This window comes from Danio rerio, chromosome 2 (assembly GCF_052040795.2).
Source record: "Danio rerio strain M-AB ecotype USA chromosome 2, GRCz13ab, whole genome shotgun sequence".
Classification (NCBI taxonomy): Eukaryota; Metazoa; Chordata; class Actinopteri; order Cypriniformes; family Danionidae; genus Danio; species Danio rerio.
Window position 1 is genome coordinate 25,666,862 of NC_141022.1, and position 16,893 is coordinate 25,683,754.

The window sequence follows — 16,893 nt, forward strand, 5'->3', positions numbered from 1 at the left end:
GCTCATTTGTGAAAAGAGGAATTTTGTTGAATGAAAAGCTTGGTTTTAATAAAAAAAAATTTATGGTCATGAATATTAATGAGGTACTGACATATTACATGTGTTTGTTACATCATTACGAACATATTCAGCCAGTTTTGCAATATATGCATTAAAGAAGGGATGCCCAAACTCTTTCTTATGAATGGCCAAAAACCAAACTTGATTAAGGGGGGTGAGCCAAAGTTAAATTTTTGTTGCATTAAAGCTGCCATCATAATTTGCTAATTTATTAACATTGAAAAATAAATAGAAAGAATACTTTAATCGTATTAATAATTATATATTTTTTTTTACATTTTTAATGAACTTCTTACAATGAATACATAAACAAACACATTTATAACACAATGTTGTTTAATGTTGAATACACAAGTTAAGCGCCTTTGCCTTGATTTGCACATTGATGTTTTGTGCATTGTCCTCTATCTTCAAGTGACAGTGTTGACATTTTTTAAAATGTGCTTCATGCACAACATTTAATAGAAACATTAAATTTTCGCTGACTTTTTGTAGCTTAAAAAACAAACAAACAAACAAACAAACAAAAGGTTACACTAAATTAGTCTGTTGAAGGCATTTGCCGCAACTTTTATTCTAAATTTCTTCTCAGATAGGATGGCAGGCCAAATCAAAGGTAACCATGGGCCAGCTTTGGCCCACAGACCCTATTGTGGGCATCTCTGTATTAAACATTCAAAAAATACATTCAAACAGTCCTTATGTCTCTTCAGATTGGCGCTGATTAAATGTATAATCTGTATATCCCACATTTTTCGTTCTGATCAGCTTTGAACATTGAGACAGATGGCTGACTGTTTCCCAGAAAGTTGGTTCACTCCTCCTGCTTCTCCTGTTTTTAAAGTCCCGTATACATATAATACATCAAGCCCAGTCCTCACATCCAACTGCACTGAACATGGTGCATGTTTCTCTTTTTACTTTAGACATTTGTTATAATTCAACCATAAGTGCACAGCAAAGTGAACTCCACAATAACAATCCAAACAATACATTAAATTATTCAGTCATTTTCCTTTGGCTTAATACCAAATTTATCACGGGTCGCCACAGCGGAATGAACCACAAACTATTCCGGCATATGTTTTCTTCCAGCCATAACCCAGTACACTACAGCCAATTTTGTCTACCCAATACACCTATTGTATAGCGCATGTCTTTGGACTGTGGGGGAAACCGGAGCACCCAGAGGAAACCCACACGAACATTGGGAGAACATGCAAACTCCACACAGAAATGCCAACTGACCCAGCCGGGACTCGAACCAGCATACGTTTAGCTGTGAGGCGACAGTGCAAACCACTGAGCCACTGTGCCGCCTAACCCAAGCAATATTTGGAGAGAAATTGAGTAAAAAAAAATTTAATATGTGGAATCGCTAAGAAATTTAATTCGTAATGAATCAGAAAACATCTATTACTCAATAAAATTAAGTTGAAGCTCTGTCATATTGGAAAGGTCAAAGCCAATCAATAAACATATAAAAGTAAGCTCACTGTAAGTTCATACACCAGTTCAATTCAGTTATATACAACAGTATGCCTGTATGTACATCTGCAAAAGACTTCAGCAGATGATTTAACTACAGTTATGCAATGAAAAATTAACTAACATTACAACCATAGTTTTGAACTTGTAAAAATTGAGTTATAAAAACACAAACCAACACATTCTCAGTTTCAAAAGTGCATCATATTCTTTGGCTTTTATAGTCTCCACAATGTTGTGGCATCTTGTAAAACTCAATGACCTTAACTGAGCAACAACACATTGTTCAGGATTGTTGAAAATTTTATAAGTACACAAATCTATGAGTGCTACTCTTAACATGCATCAATGACGCATAGTTTTGCCACAAGTGACCAATAAGAATCGAGTATTTCAACAGAGGGCGTTATGAATAATTGCTGGGAAGAAAAATGATTACAGATAGATTACGTTAATTGAAATACTTCCAGGAATGCCCCCGCAAAATGTTTTGTGGATGTTTACAGATAGATCGACATCTACAAGTGAGGGCTTTTGCATGTGTTATTGTTTTGGATGAAAGGAGGACAGATAATGAGGTGTAATGGAAGAAATGTGCTATGATGTTTCAAGAGAAGTAGTAACTGCAGGCAGAGCGCATATGGAATTCATCAGAGGCCAGGATTGTCTACAGTCCTGTGCTTGGCAAGGGATCTGCCACAACTACTGCCCCTGGACCTTGGGAGGGCTAGTGTGTTTGTACTCATCCTGAGAGGGGAAGAGAGTAAAAACAAGTTCAGTTTTCCCATGCACTACTAATTCATCACAGGCTTAGTGCTTTTGGATCAGCTTTAATAACATAATTTTTCTGTACTTTCAGTGGCTTTCACTGACAATGACAGCAATGTTATGAAATTATCATCATTAGGACAACCTTGACAAAAAAAAACAAAAAAAAAACCTTTGCAGAAGTTCTAATGGTTTCCACTATAAGTCAAATCATCAATGTTTGGGATGCTACTCTGATACTGTAGCTTGATAGAATATAAGTTACTAATCAGGAAAAGTAGCTGTCAAAATACTGTGTGTTTAAATGGCCTCTTTGCACAATGATCTATTAGGACACACACTGTAATGAAGCACCCCTGAGTACCAAAAGCATATGTTTTCCATTATGATGTTTCCATGTTATATAGAAATGTGCCACTTTACAAACTATTTTTTAAACTTTGGGCATCATTCTGGTAGGGCAGGACAGGTCATATAAAAAAAAAAAAAAACAAGAAAACAAGGACAGTAAAATTTGCGAGATTTTCTAAATTATTAGTCAAAACACAGTGTTAACAATTTCCTGCGGAATCTACAGTAACTTACTGTAAATCAATTACAGTAAAAGTACTGTATTTATTTACAGCACCATTTATCTTACTGTATATGCATTTGCAGTATAGTGCATCATTACTGTAAATATATACAGTTATTTTCACAATGCAATTTTTAAAATACGGTAACATACTGCATTACTGCCCTGCAGTAAAATACAGTTCATATTACAGTTAAATACTGTTTTAATAGTGCACTATTAACAATGTCCCGTAGAATCTACAGTAGCTTGCTGTAAACCAATTACAGTAAAAATACTGTATTTACTTTCACAGCACTCTCTCACTCGAAATGCATTTACGGTATTGTATATCTTTACTATAAAATATACAGTAATTTTCACAATGCAACTTTAAAATACAGTAACATACTGCATAACTGTCCTACAGTAAACTACAGTTCATATTACAGGTAACTTACTGGTTACAGGTAAAATCCACGGTAACTAACTGTAAACCAATTACAGCAAAAATAATGTACTTAAATTTACAGCTCTATCTCACTGTATATGCATTTACAGTATTTTATATATTTACTGTAAAAATATACAGCAATTAATTTGAATCATCTTAAAAATGTAAGGCAACCATGATTTTTTACAGTGTATAGACGCTTACACACTTTTTCCATTGTGTAGAACCCATTTACTGGATTTTGCAGCAGGATACACACACAGTGTGTTAACAGTTAAACAGCCAACAAAAAAAAGTGTCTTTTACAAGAGTTTGGAGAATTTGGGGAAATCTGAGCTGCATCCAATGTTTTTTAATGAACTCACCTAATATCACCCCTAATCCTACCCCTCACAGTGACGTTACTAGCTCTATTGAGTGCTTTAACCGTGTCTGACATTGCATTATTGAGATATGCAGTCTCAGCTTGCATTATCAAGGCTGTATTCAGATACTATTGAGAATTTCCAACCATGACAGAGCTGGTGTTGTGTCTTTCTTGATCCCCTGCCAATTTATTACCCCCTGATGGAAGCTGCTACTACCTGCCTAATCCTAAATCTAACCCCTAATCCTAACCCCTCCCCCACTCCTAAACCGAAACCTAGCAGAACAAGGGGATAATAATCTGATGGGGGTCGAAATTTGATCTGTTTTCAAGTATAGCTACAAGACAAATAATGGACTATACATTTAAATCTTTTGTAAAATTTAAAATTAAAAACTGAATGTAGTTCTGTTACGAAATCTATGTTGCTATTCTGGAGGGAAAGTCAGAGGGCATTGTGTGGGGTATGAGTTATCTGTGTAAAACATCTAAGGAATATTCCAAAAGAAACTCGTTATGCATAACATTGTCTTACTCAGAATTAAATTACTGACGTCCATGTAAAGACTCCCAGTGAGTTAAAATAGTTTTGAAAAAGATATCCAATCAGATTGCTTATTTAGTTGCTAAAAACTGTTAAAATGTCACATTTAGGTATTTGAATGGCAAAAAAAGATTCTGTGAAACTCAGGATTCTGTAAAGCATTCTGGAATGGATGAATGGCACAACAATTCATCCAAGAGCGGTCTATCAAAATGTGCTTGTCTTTTCATTGTGAACTGGTGACTAACGCTGTTAGGAGTAATTAAAACAGAATGACTCCAAACACATTGTGTAAATCTGTGAACAGCATGATGTGCCAAACACGCGGCATTAATCAGTGATTGAGAGCTCTCCATTCGCAGACTATACAAATTTACTTCAAATATTTATAAGAAATGCACACTACTGTTCAAAATCTGGGGTCCTTTTCAAAGTACATTCCTGTAATACACAAGGATGCATTAAACAAATCAGAACTGACATCAACACTTACGCTTTCTTGTTATCAAAGTATTTTTTGCCATATAATCATTTGCCAGAAATAAAGTAAAATAAAAAACAATTATTAAATCAAAGCACTTCAGTTTCATTTGTATTTCTCCCTTTTTTATTACCATTATTATTTTTGCTGTCATAAATTGTTTGTTTTTTTTCGCAATCGTTTACCTTACTGAAATGCAGATATATTGTATATTCTGATTTATTTACAGGAAATTCACAGACCATTTAATCTAAATGATTTCTACTTTCACTTCTTCAAGACATGTTCAGAATTAGATCAACTGGACAATGAATTTGCTGAACTTTATTCATTCATTCATTTTCTTGTCGGCTTAGTCCCTTTATTAATCCGGGCCACAACGGAATGAACCGCCAACTTATCCAGCAAGTTTTTATGCAGCGGATGCCCTTCCAGATGCAACCCATCTCTGGGAACCATCCACATTCACACACACACTCATACACTACTAACAATTTAGCCTACCCAATTCACCTGTACAGCATGTTTTTGGACTGTGGGGGAAACCGGAGCACCCAGAGGAAACCCATGCGAAGGCAGGGAGAACATGCAAACTCCACACAGAAACGCCAGGTTCGAACCAGTGACCCAGCGACCTTCTTTCTCTGAGGCGACAGCACTACCTACTGCGCCACTGTCTCGCCCAATTTGCTGAACTGATATATATTTTTTGATGTGGGGCAGCTCTGGAGGGTCAGTGTCACCCTTTTCCATTTTCTTATGATCATTATATAACCAATTTAACTATTTGTTATGGCCCAATGTCAATACCTGTACATTAATTTCACTTTGTCATATAAAGTCTACGTGTAAAAAAAAAAAATATATATATATATATATATATATATATATATATATATATATATATATATATATATATATATATATATATATATATATATATATAATAGAAAATAAATTAAAATTGGTTAATAAAATGTTTTTTGTGGACTTTGCAAAGGTGCAATATTTCTCAAGTCATCATTTGACTACTGTTAATTCAGTAACAGATATTTAAATTAATTAATACTAGTGTATTAATAATTCAAATAAAGTTTTATTACATATATGCCAATGCAAAATCAATTATGAGTACATTTAATGATAATTTCTATTGCTCAAAATATTCCAGTAAGGCTCAACAGAAGTATGTCAATCACAACAACACTGAATATGTATGTATAATATGTATGAATATGAATGAGTGTTTGAATATTTCCCAGTGATGGGTTGCAGCTAGAAGGGCCTCCGCTGTGTAAAACATATGCTGGATAAATTGGCGACTCATTTCGTTGTGGTGACCCCAGATTAATAAAGGAACTAAGCTGAAAATGCATGAATGTATTTAATTTTTATAGTAAACGTTTAAATTACAGTTTGTAATCAACTGTATTAAACCTTAAAACATCTTGAAATACCTCTGTGGGCTTTAAATAATAAACTTAGCATCTCTTTAAAGTGGTACTTACCTGCTACTTAGCTGGGGTGCTTCTTCAAAAACCATCATTAGCCAACTAAGGTCGCAAGTTACGCAGTAACAAACATAGTTCGTTGATTTGCCGTTTCCCAAATCCATCGGTCCAGTGAACATTGGCAAACTACGTTGCAAACTTGTATGCTTGCAACTACATCTCTAGAGGTGCAGTTTGAAACATAGTTCCTGGCTGTGTTTTATTCCCAGTTATCCCCCCTATGCCCTATTTGGTTAGAACACTCTAACATTTAAACTTGGAATTATTAAAAAAGCAGTAAAGTCATTCATCTTAGGTGTAATTTGCTTTCAATGTATTTTTACAGTTCAGTTTTAGCGATCTATGTTTTTTGTTGACATTTTGAACACAGCCGTGGCTCATGACGGTGTCTCCAAAGCTTGTGAAAACTAAAAGCATTAACGCATTCTTTGTTTTTTATCTATAGTAGGTTATTTATTAAGTATCTGTACGACATGGGCCTGTTGTTTAGAACATTTCTGCAGTGGTTTGCATGCGTCAAATTGTAAAAGTAGACTTTTAAAAATGTTATAAATAAATAAACAATATCCCACTTAGTAATAAAAATCATCATCATCATCATTATTAATATCATTAAAGTATGATTTTTTTCATTTCCTAATAAATAATAAGTATAAAATTTCAATTCTTAATAAATAGCCTCATTATATATTTATTTATTTCATTTATACATGATATTAGAGTACGTGTTAGCTAATATGAGAGATTTTATGTTTTAGAATAGGATTTGTAATGTTCTCTATATTATTTGTAAAAGAAACACAGGCCCTATATGTGCCTATGTGTGCCATGAAGAAATGTTAGGGTTCTTCTCTAAAGAAGTTGTTACTCCACCCCGTTTAGAGCATCATTGTGGGCGTTTTACATTATAACTAACATGATTCAAATGATGGATCTGCGACAGAAAAACTAGACAGAGTGTAATGGAAACACTCGTCACTACATTGTTCTTTTCCTAAACTATACATGATAGTACTCTGATAGTTCAGTCGCGAGTTACATCATTGTTTGGGAAACACACACCCCTGATTAGTTTATAGTAAAATTCATTCATTCATTTTCTTGCCGGCTTAGTCCCTTTATTAATCTGGAGTAGCCACAGCGCAATGAACCGCCAACTTATGCAGCAAGTTTTTACGCAGCGAATGCCCTTCCAGCTGCAACCCATCTCTGGGAAATATAGTAAAATTAATGTTCAAATTGATAAATATAACTTTGTAAGACTACAACTGAATACGCAAAAGGAACAGCACATATTTCCATATCATATCTCTGAAAAAAAACACACACACATTTGTGTATTTTCACAATAATTTTATTGTTAAATTATTTACAAAGGGATGGATGGGCAACCCATGTTAGCCCGTCAAACACAGAGCTTCTCCATGACTACAAGGTGACCTGAAACACATTTAGAAATTGTTTAAATTATCAAACCAACAAAAAGACACAAATAAGGTGGAAAAAGCAAACAAATGTCAATATATCTTTAAAATGATTTGAGCTCATCTAGATAGATGTGGTACCTTGAACCAGTCATGGGAGTGCAGCTCCTCCAGCTGCAGCCTCTGCTCAGGATTGCTCTTGAGGCAACCCCGAATAAAACGGCAGCATTCTGTGCAGAAAGACAGAGAAATGTCAGATTATTACTTTCAACTTTGCACTTGCTCTCTAAGATATAACTGTCATTTTATCAGGACGCCTATGTTATCAGGTAATTGAATGTTTTCTCTATTCTGCATGATTAGGAACTGCAATTGTACTTCTGTATTGTAATAATACTCTTACCATCTGAGTAGCCCGACTGGGACCAGAGTTCAATGTCCATGTAACAGATGTCACTGCTGTCTGGGAAAAGGCTGGTGATCATTCTGAATAGTAGGACCCCCAATGACCATACCGTCGCCTCTTTCCCATGGTACTCTCCTGTGTCAATAAACTCCGGAGGGCAGTACCTTACTGTTCCTAACAGAAAAGGTTTGTCACATGTAAATGTTTGCTTTAGCACTGCATGTTTTCTCAATTTACTCTGAAATGGTATTTGATTTTGTCAAACTGAAATAATTTAATCTTTGACTCTCCTTATCTGAAAATGCTGTCAATGTTAATGTCTAGAATTTAAGTTACATGTTGAAAAGATAATACATACCACTGTAGGTGTTGTAGGATGATGTTCTCAGGAGGTCCCCACAGCCGAAATCAATAAGTTTTACCTCCAGGGTCTCTGTGTTAACCAAGAGGTTTGGCATTTTGATGTCACGATGGAAGACTCCCCGAGAACAGCAAACAGCAGCAGCCTGAACCACTTGGCGCATAAAATGACGGGCCATCTCCTCAGAGAAGACTCTGTCATGGCTCAGCCAAAACTGGCGCATGTTTATGCAGGGTGAGGGCCACTCTAAGACCATTATATATCGGTCAGGATGGTCTTCCCAATCCAGCATCTGTATTATGTTGTTACAGCTGGGCCCTTGATTGGCCAGCAATGTAAGGGCCACCTCAAGGGGAACTGGATTGGCATGGTCAGGCTAGAAAGAAAGAATATATATTTTTTATCATGGTTAGATGGCTGCAGTTTGTCAAATTAGAATTTAGTTCTGTATGTTCGTCTACTGAAACATTTGTAGTCCATCAATTACATTACAATATTATCAAACAGAACAGAAACAACACAGATAGAGCAGTCTACTTACAAGGTTGATGTACGGCTCGTTTTCAACCTTTATTGTGAATTTCACAGCCACCTGAAGGCCGTCTTCACAGCGGGTCCCTTCATAAACAGAGCCGCATCCTCCTTGGCCCATCTTTTTGCCAATGGAGTACTTGCTGTGAATGTCATCTAGTAAAATATAAGAGTAACAATTTTTTGTGACATTAACAATGTAATTAATATGAAACAACAGCGAAACGTAAAGTTTTGGCAATATATTAATAAAATATTGTGCTTTTTCTAATCATGATTAATATAGTCATATACAGCAGCATTCTTCTTTATATACATCTTAATACTGTTTCCCAGAATTCTCAGAATAATTTTTCTTACATTTGTAAACACTTTGGGATCAACTGAGAAATAAGAGCTATATTTCTCTTTTCAAAAATCACACAATATTACGTGAACGGCAAATAAATGTAAACCATATCTAAAATGATAAAAGAACCAAAAAACTTCAGCATAATATATATATTCAAAAAAGAGTGTGTGTGTGTCATAATTTAGGTTAAGTAAACTCACCCTTGGTCTTTATGAACGTAGTACAGTCCAGCTGTTTCAGCAGTTGAGATTCACACTCATCTGCTGACGTACTGACTGGACGGTCTTGGTCTTCATTTTGGACCTCATCCACTACTACCTCCACGGCAGCGAGGACATTAGGATCACTGGTAGGAGGCTCCTGGTGAACAATGTTCTCCACAGAACAGACAATGTCCTGCAGAGAAGTCTTATCTAGAGAGGAACATCAACCACATCAATTCACTTTCATTTTTGTTTTGTTTATTTGTTGTGAAATCTAAAACTTCTGTAAATCTATAATAAATCACTTATCACATAATTTCATCAAGGCATTTATCTTTATTTGTATAATATGTTATGGTGATGTGTAATTGTATATTGTGTTTAAATTATAATTAAGAGAGCAAGTCATTTACCCTCAGTGCTCTTCCTGGATGGGGTCCCAGCGTCCTGGTCCACCTCACCCTGCTCCACCTGAGCTCTGGTGGATTTGGAAGGGGATAAACAAGAGAAAAAAGAGGCCAAACTCTTGAAACTCCTCCTTTTTGGCCTCTTCTTTTTTGTTATCTTCCCTCCTTTCTCCTTTCTACCTCCCTCGATAACCACTACAGGCGTCTCGTCAACACGAGGATGGAGCTCCGCCGTGTGGTCGGTTGGAGTCAGTGCTGGTCGGCGATGGGCTCCGTCCAGGCACTCAACTCCTCCCTCCACTTTCTCTCTACGAGAGTGTCGCTGTCCCATAATAAACGCAAAAAAGTCGCTGTACACACTGTAAACACTGCTGAAACATTCAACTCCTAACTCGCTACAAAGAGACAATTCGAATTTCGCTGGTTATAAATTCTTAGAATTCACATTCCAATTATGACGAGTGCTGAAGCACAAACACAGAAACAAAGAAATGTATAACTGGTGTCGAAATTTAATAAATCCAATACATTTTAGTTTATTTTGTAATATTTTGATACATTTTATCTTCTTTTATTAACCTCAGTGTGTCACTATTATAATAAGATAATTTGCAGATTTAGCATGCCAATAACTCTTAATACAATTACAATTTAAAAAGCACAGAAGCCCCCTTTCTCCATATGTAGATCTCATACATTTTTAAATATGTTTTCTTTCAAGCTACTTTGTTATAGTTTACTATAGTTACTATATGTATAATTTCCTTTTTTAAACACATTTAAATAGTTTACTTTTGAACATTTTCTATTTATTTGAGACATTTGTATTTTTTAAATTGCGTTTACTCATATTTCAGCATTACTTGTATAAGATATCATTTTGCAACTATAAAATAAACAAAAATAAATCAAACTGAATTATTTTAATAATAATATAGTTAATTATTATCACGAAGTATTGTATTAGTAATAGTTTATTTTATAACAAAACTACCTTAATATCTCATTTTTTTATTAAATGAATTAATTAATCTTACATTGTTGATTAGTTCAAGGAAATCCACTTAGCACTCCTTTGGTGGCCCCAGGACCCCAGTTTGAAAAGTCCTGCATTCATGTAACATCCAACATTCATCTACTGGGTCAACAATTCATTTATTAATTTTTTTTTCGGCTTAGTCCCGTTATTATTGAATAACTCAAAATGTCTGCTGACATCTAGTGGTGACAATGCAAAAAAGTAAATAAAACTATTATTTGGATTTTCTTTGCATGGTCACCGCTAGATGTCAGCAGACAAATTGTACAGAATTTACTGCTTAAATGCTTGTCAATTTGAAGTGAGAACTCTATTTGAGAAAGGTTACACTGTATTAAAAAGTTTAGCATTTCTAAATATTACATATATACTGATGTTACCTCGAAAGTTTGAAAAAAAATGGGTCTCTGCAACAAATTAAACATTATATAGATTTTAAACATTATTATTACCGGTTACATTTCTATTAACTGATAATTACCTTATAATCTACAAGCTGGTGAAATGTACAAAAAAAAAAGGAGTCAAACACATTAATATGAAAAACAGGTTTATTTGTGTATGTGCGCACTAATGAAATTGTCTCACACTGTGGTAAAGCTTGAACGTTTCCCCAAAAACAACACGCTGAGAGACGTACACAGGATCTTCAGGCCTGACATGCCAGAGAGTGGTTTACAGTCAGGCCTTCACTAAAGTGCAAATCTACACAAACAAGTGTTTCTGAGTCCCCGCCACAAGCTTCATCAATCCAGCATATTCAACAAGCTTCACACAGTTCACTCAGACAACAAGAGGTATAAAAAGCCCCTCAGCAACAATCAACAATACAAATACACGTAGCATAGAAATCAACCAAAATAAGTACAGATATTCCCGATCCAAACGGCAGAATGATTTTTATGAAGCGTGGTCCTTTAAATCGGCTTGACTGACATAAAAAAAAACGTGAAAATTGGATTTTGACTATGAAACTGCGTTTAAATTCACTCTAACTTCTCACTAAGAAATTCTTCAACGCTGTCTGTGTTCCACTTGAGGATGCTGAGCTCTTCAGCGATGTTCCCGTTATCGTCCAACAGCTTTAGTACAGGGTCCGAGCCTCTCACATACTGAGACAACAACAAAAAAACACGATTAACCAGAGCTTAACACAATATCCTTATGACAAATGTTTTGTACCAAATGATATACATTAACAACCATCAAAAACTTTCTTTAAATGTTGAATGTTATTGAAAAACAAAAACAAATAAAAAAAATGTAAAAGTCTCTCACGCTCACAAAAGCTGCATTTATTGAGTGAAAAACACAGTGATACTGTGAAATAACATTAGGTCCAACTTAATATTAAGTGGCTTTAACCAATATGTACTTGCACTCAAAATAAACATTTGTTATAATGTGCCTACTGTGTAAATACATTGTACTTATGATTAAATACCTGCAAACAATTACCTCTGTAATTAACTTACCCTACCCTTCTCTTCAAACTACCTATAGCAACAAACCTGTCCCTAATCTTAACTGTATCCCACTTCAAGAGCACCAGAAGTGTTCTGCAATACATTATTAACACAGTATAAACATTGGATTTATTTATTTATTTTTTGATGCAAGTACATAGCAGTTAAGACCACCTAATATAAAGTGGGATCTAATATTGCAGTGCTTCCTACACTAGCTACATTAACAGCCTCCCAAGTATATTTACTGACATTTATTTTTACTATTATTATCATCCTTTAACACTATTTTGAATCCGCCTAATATAACTAGACATCTGCGATCGATAAACTAGTGGAAACCCTCTCTCGTTTAGCCATTTCATTCTGTGCACGCAAGAACAGTCAGCACTCCCACAGACAGTCTCACGTGCTTTGCAGAGACACAGAGACACTCTTTTTTGGCACATAAATTCATACAGCTGGGTTTCCGGATTTCCTAAAATGTCCGTGATTCAGCTTTTGTTTTCTAAACCTGTCGCTCGTTAATTGTATGCATTTTTGCATTACCGTTTTACTTCAATAATTCATTCTTGAATCTAAACGACGCATTGCATTTGCCTTGTTTAAATAATCTACACGTTTTAATCTTGTATAAGGTTTAGAGATATTTTCTGTTTTTATTCCTTTTTCTTTAGTTTATTTCTCATTCGCTGTATATTTTGTTAATTTGATGATGTCATTATTCTATATTAAATAGGGTATTTTATATACATAACTAAAATGCTTTGGCATTCAAGTTTGCTTTGAATTTGAAAGAGAGAGAAGCAGATTTGACCAGTCAGTGGGTGCACATGGCTCCTGAATTGCTATAAAAAGATAATTACATGTTTTTTTTGTAGCATATAGTTACGATAACTATTAATGTGATGTGGGTAAATGGTGTTTCAATCCGGCAACCACCGTGAGTATATTTCAAACCTATACTGCATATATAGGAGGACAGTATTGAATATAAAAATTAATTTATGGAAACTAGAAAAGCGTGTAATTATTTTAAGCATATTTTAGAATTAGTTATATTATTCAATTACTTAATTTTGATAAATAAATTGGTTAAAGTTAAGCATTTTAGTCTACAGTAACATGAACACCTAGCAGTCCTTAGTGGCCCCCTGGACCTCAGTTTGAAACCTGTAAAAACCGCTGAACCTTTTTTCAAGATTTGTTAATGTAAATAAAATTCTTAAGAACTGAATTTATTTGCAACAGATTACTTTGTCTAAATGTCAGTTTTGATCAATTTCATGCATCTTCCTTGATAAAAAGTACTAAAAAAACATTTTTGAATGGTTGTCGTCATTATCCGCATGAATTATGTTTGTGTTTCTTAATTACCCAAATTTCTAAATAAATATTTTACCTTGATTTGAAGCCCTCTGAACAACTTTGGCTTGTCAAAACACATGTCAAATCAAATTGTCAAATCATCAATGTTTGGGATGCTACTCTGATACTGTAGCTTGATAGAATATAAGTTACTAATCAGGAAAAGTAGCTGTCAAAATACTGTGTATTTAAATGGCCTCTTTGCACAATGATCTATTAGGACACACACTGTAATGAAGCACCACTGTGTACCAAGAGCATATGTTTTCCATTAAGATGTTTCCATGTGATTTAGAATTGCGCCACTTTACAAACTATTTTTAAACTTTGGGCATCATTCTGGTAGGGCAAGACAGAACATATGCCAAAAAAGAAAAGAAAAAGAAAACGAGGACAGTAAAATTTGCCAGATTTTCTAAACTATTAGTCAAAACACAGTGTTAACAATTTCCAGCAGAATCTACAGTAACTTACTGGCAGCAGTTCACCAGTAACTTACTGTAAGTCAATTACAGTAAAAGTACTGTATTTATTTACAGCACCATTTATCTTACTGTATATGCATTTGCAGTATAGTGTATCTTTACTGTAAATATATACAGTTATTTTCACAATGCAATTTTAAAAATACGGTAACATACTGCAATACTACTCTACAGTAAAATAAAGTTCATATTACAGTTAAATACTGTGTTAAGTGCACTGTTAACAATGTCCTGTAGAATCTACAGTAGCTTGCAGTAAACCAATTAGAGCAAAAATACTGTATTTACTTTCACAGCACTCTCTCACTCTTAATGCATTCATGGTATTGTATATCTTTACTATAAAATATTCAGTAATTTTCACAATGCAACTTTAAAATACAGTAAAATACTGCATAACTGTCCTATAATAAAATACAGTTCATATTACAGTTAAATACTGTGTCATTTACAAAAATAAAATCGTTAATAGTGCATTGTTAACAATGTCCAGTAAAATCCACGGTAACTTACTGTAAACCAATTACAGCAAAAATAATGTATTTAAATTTACAGCTCTAGCTCACTGTATATGCATTTACAGTATTTTATATCTTTACTGTAAAAATATACAGCAATTAATTTGAATCATCTTAAAAATTTAAGGCAACCATGATTTTTTACAGTGTATAGATTAAGGGTGGAGTCGAACCCGAATACGGTATTCGGAAAGGCACGAATAGCTGTTTTTACGAATACTTGATTCGAACAAATACTTGAAAAATTATTTGTATTCGGGAGCAAGAAAAACACTATATCAAAAAGCAGCATTTCCTCATGAGACCACAGTGCATGCCCGCGTGAGTGAGAGTGAGAGAGTGAGTTTGAGAGAGAGTGAGAGAGAGAGACTTTTTGACTTTTAAGGTCTCTTTATTACAAAAAAACATTTTAGCTAAAAACAATTTAGCTAATTAAAATGTACATGACATCTTAAAAAAAAAAAAAAAAACATTTTTTTTTCTTTTTTTGCTGATACTTACAAATAAATATTTAGAACATTTTCAGAGTCAGCATGACAGATACACTGATTTACACCCCATTTGTAATTAAACATTGCCAGATCATTTACCATTTTGTAAAACCCATACTCTACATTAATGCGAGATTTTATTAGTCCTTTTAAAATTAAAAAAGCATCAGTTGAACCTTTGTCATTTAATTTACTTTTTCTTGACAGCCAAATCGCCATCTTTGCTTGCCCCAATAAAAAGTTTTATAGAACATGATGCTCTCTTCGATTTTTTTTGTATTTAGGTTCATAAATAAACATTGCAGGTGTAAAGGCCTCTCCAAGTTTTTGGCACCATTCTTCTAGCTGATAAAATAATGGTTGTAGTCTTTTACAATTAAGGAATAAATGGAAACAGTTTCTGGTTATCCACAAAAAGGACAGCCCTCCCCTATCTGAGGATCAAGGCACGCTCTATAACAGTTTGTAGCAACAATACAGTGTACAATCCTCCACTGCAAGTCTCCAGTTCTTTTTTCAATTGGAGGCTTATACAGAGATCTCCAACAGCCTTTTGGGGAGGCATTTGGTCCAATTGTCTCTTTCCATTTGGTCTCTCTCACACTCTGTAGTTGAAACAAGTTTGAGGTTTTCACACACATCACATAGATTGATTTCTTTCCAGCAATGCTAAAAAGTCTTGGTTCTGGTGTTTTAAACGATAATAAACTGTTTTCTGTTTCTGACCAAGTTCTTGTGTTGGCTGATATAACCAGCTCTGGGAATGCAGGAATCGTATTCTCTCCATTGTTGGTTACTAATGACAAAATGTAATCTGATGGTAATGACTCAACTATCTGAGTCAACAATTTTCCTGTTGCCTGAACAGATCTCATTCCCAGTTTGGATGCTAGATCCTCGGCAGTAATCCAGCCATTCTCAGAAACAAAGTGTACAATTTTAAATATATTTGCAGTCTTCAAAGCTTTTCTTAGAGCAAGTGAATTGAGAATGTCCAGATCAAGAGCAGGATTATAAAGTAGGGGTTCTTCTCTTGACCACAGCCTTTTTACACCATTGTGCTCTCTAGAGAACCTAAAAAGAGTCCATGACCTCAACATTGACCTGTAAAAAGGTGTCAGTCCAGACAGGTCTAATTTATTAGTATCCATTAAAAACAAGTGGCGGTCTAGACCCATTTGTCCTGCTCTTCTCAGGATAGCACAGGCTACTCCGGCCCAGCTTACATTTTCTCCATACAAAAGTCTTTGGGTTGTCTGTAGTCGAAAAGCTTTTACTCTAGACATTATATCCACCAAACCTTGTCCTCCTTCCTGTAGGGGTAAATACAGGGTAGCTGCCTTCAACCAGTGTTGTCCCGTCCAAAAGAAATCCACCAGAAGCTGTTGAATTGTCTTCACCATGTCCTCTGGGGGGTCCAATATCATCATTTTGTGCCACAATGAAGATGCGACTAAGTTATTGCAGACCAACACTTTCCCTCTGTAGGACAACTGGGGTATTAGCCATTTCCAGTGACACAAACGAGCACACACTTTTTCTTTTAAGCCCTCCCAATTCTTTTTCTTATATTCATCAGTTCCTAAAAATACTCCTAAATATTTAAAACCTTCTTT

The 16,893-nt window shown here is 34.8% G+C and overlaps 3 protein-coding genes and 1 long non-coding RNA gene across 5 annotated transcripts in view; 1 reads left to right on the forward strand and 3 right to left on the reverse strand.

The window, feature by feature from the left end:
- tox (thymocyte selection-associated high mobility group box) overlaps positions 1-16,893 on the forward strand; it is a 606,421-nt gene that overhangs the window by 422,689 nt on the left and 166,839 nt on the right. The gene's annotated exons all lie outside the window — the stretch shown is intronic.
- The window catches only part of LOC148679736 (uncharacterized), an 807,653-nt gene that overhangs the window by 218,301 nt on the left and 572,459 nt on the right, over positions 1-16,893 (reverse strand). The window lies entirely within an intron of this gene.
- znf644a (zinc finger protein 644a) overlaps positions 1-16,893 on the reverse strand; it is a 398,550-nt gene that overhangs the window by 162,794 nt on the left and 218,863 nt on the right. The gene's annotated exons all lie outside the window — the stretch shown is intronic.
- pimr65 (Pim proto-oncogene, serine/threonine kinase, related 65) lies at positions 7,576-10,800 on the reverse strand. The gene is made up of 7 exons (XM_087240759.1): positions 9,917-10,800; positions 9,501-9,713; positions 8,959-9,104; positions 8,415-8,793; positions 8,054-8,230; positions 7,792-7,880; positions 7,576-7,666 (listed from the first exon to the last, which is right to left on the reverse strand). Exons 1-7 carry the CDS (start codon positions 10,239-10,241, stop codon positions 7,655-7,657), a joined length of 1,341 nt encoding a protein of 446 aa, XP_087096885.1. The 5' UTR covers positions 10,242-10,800; the 3' UTR covers positions 7,576-7,654.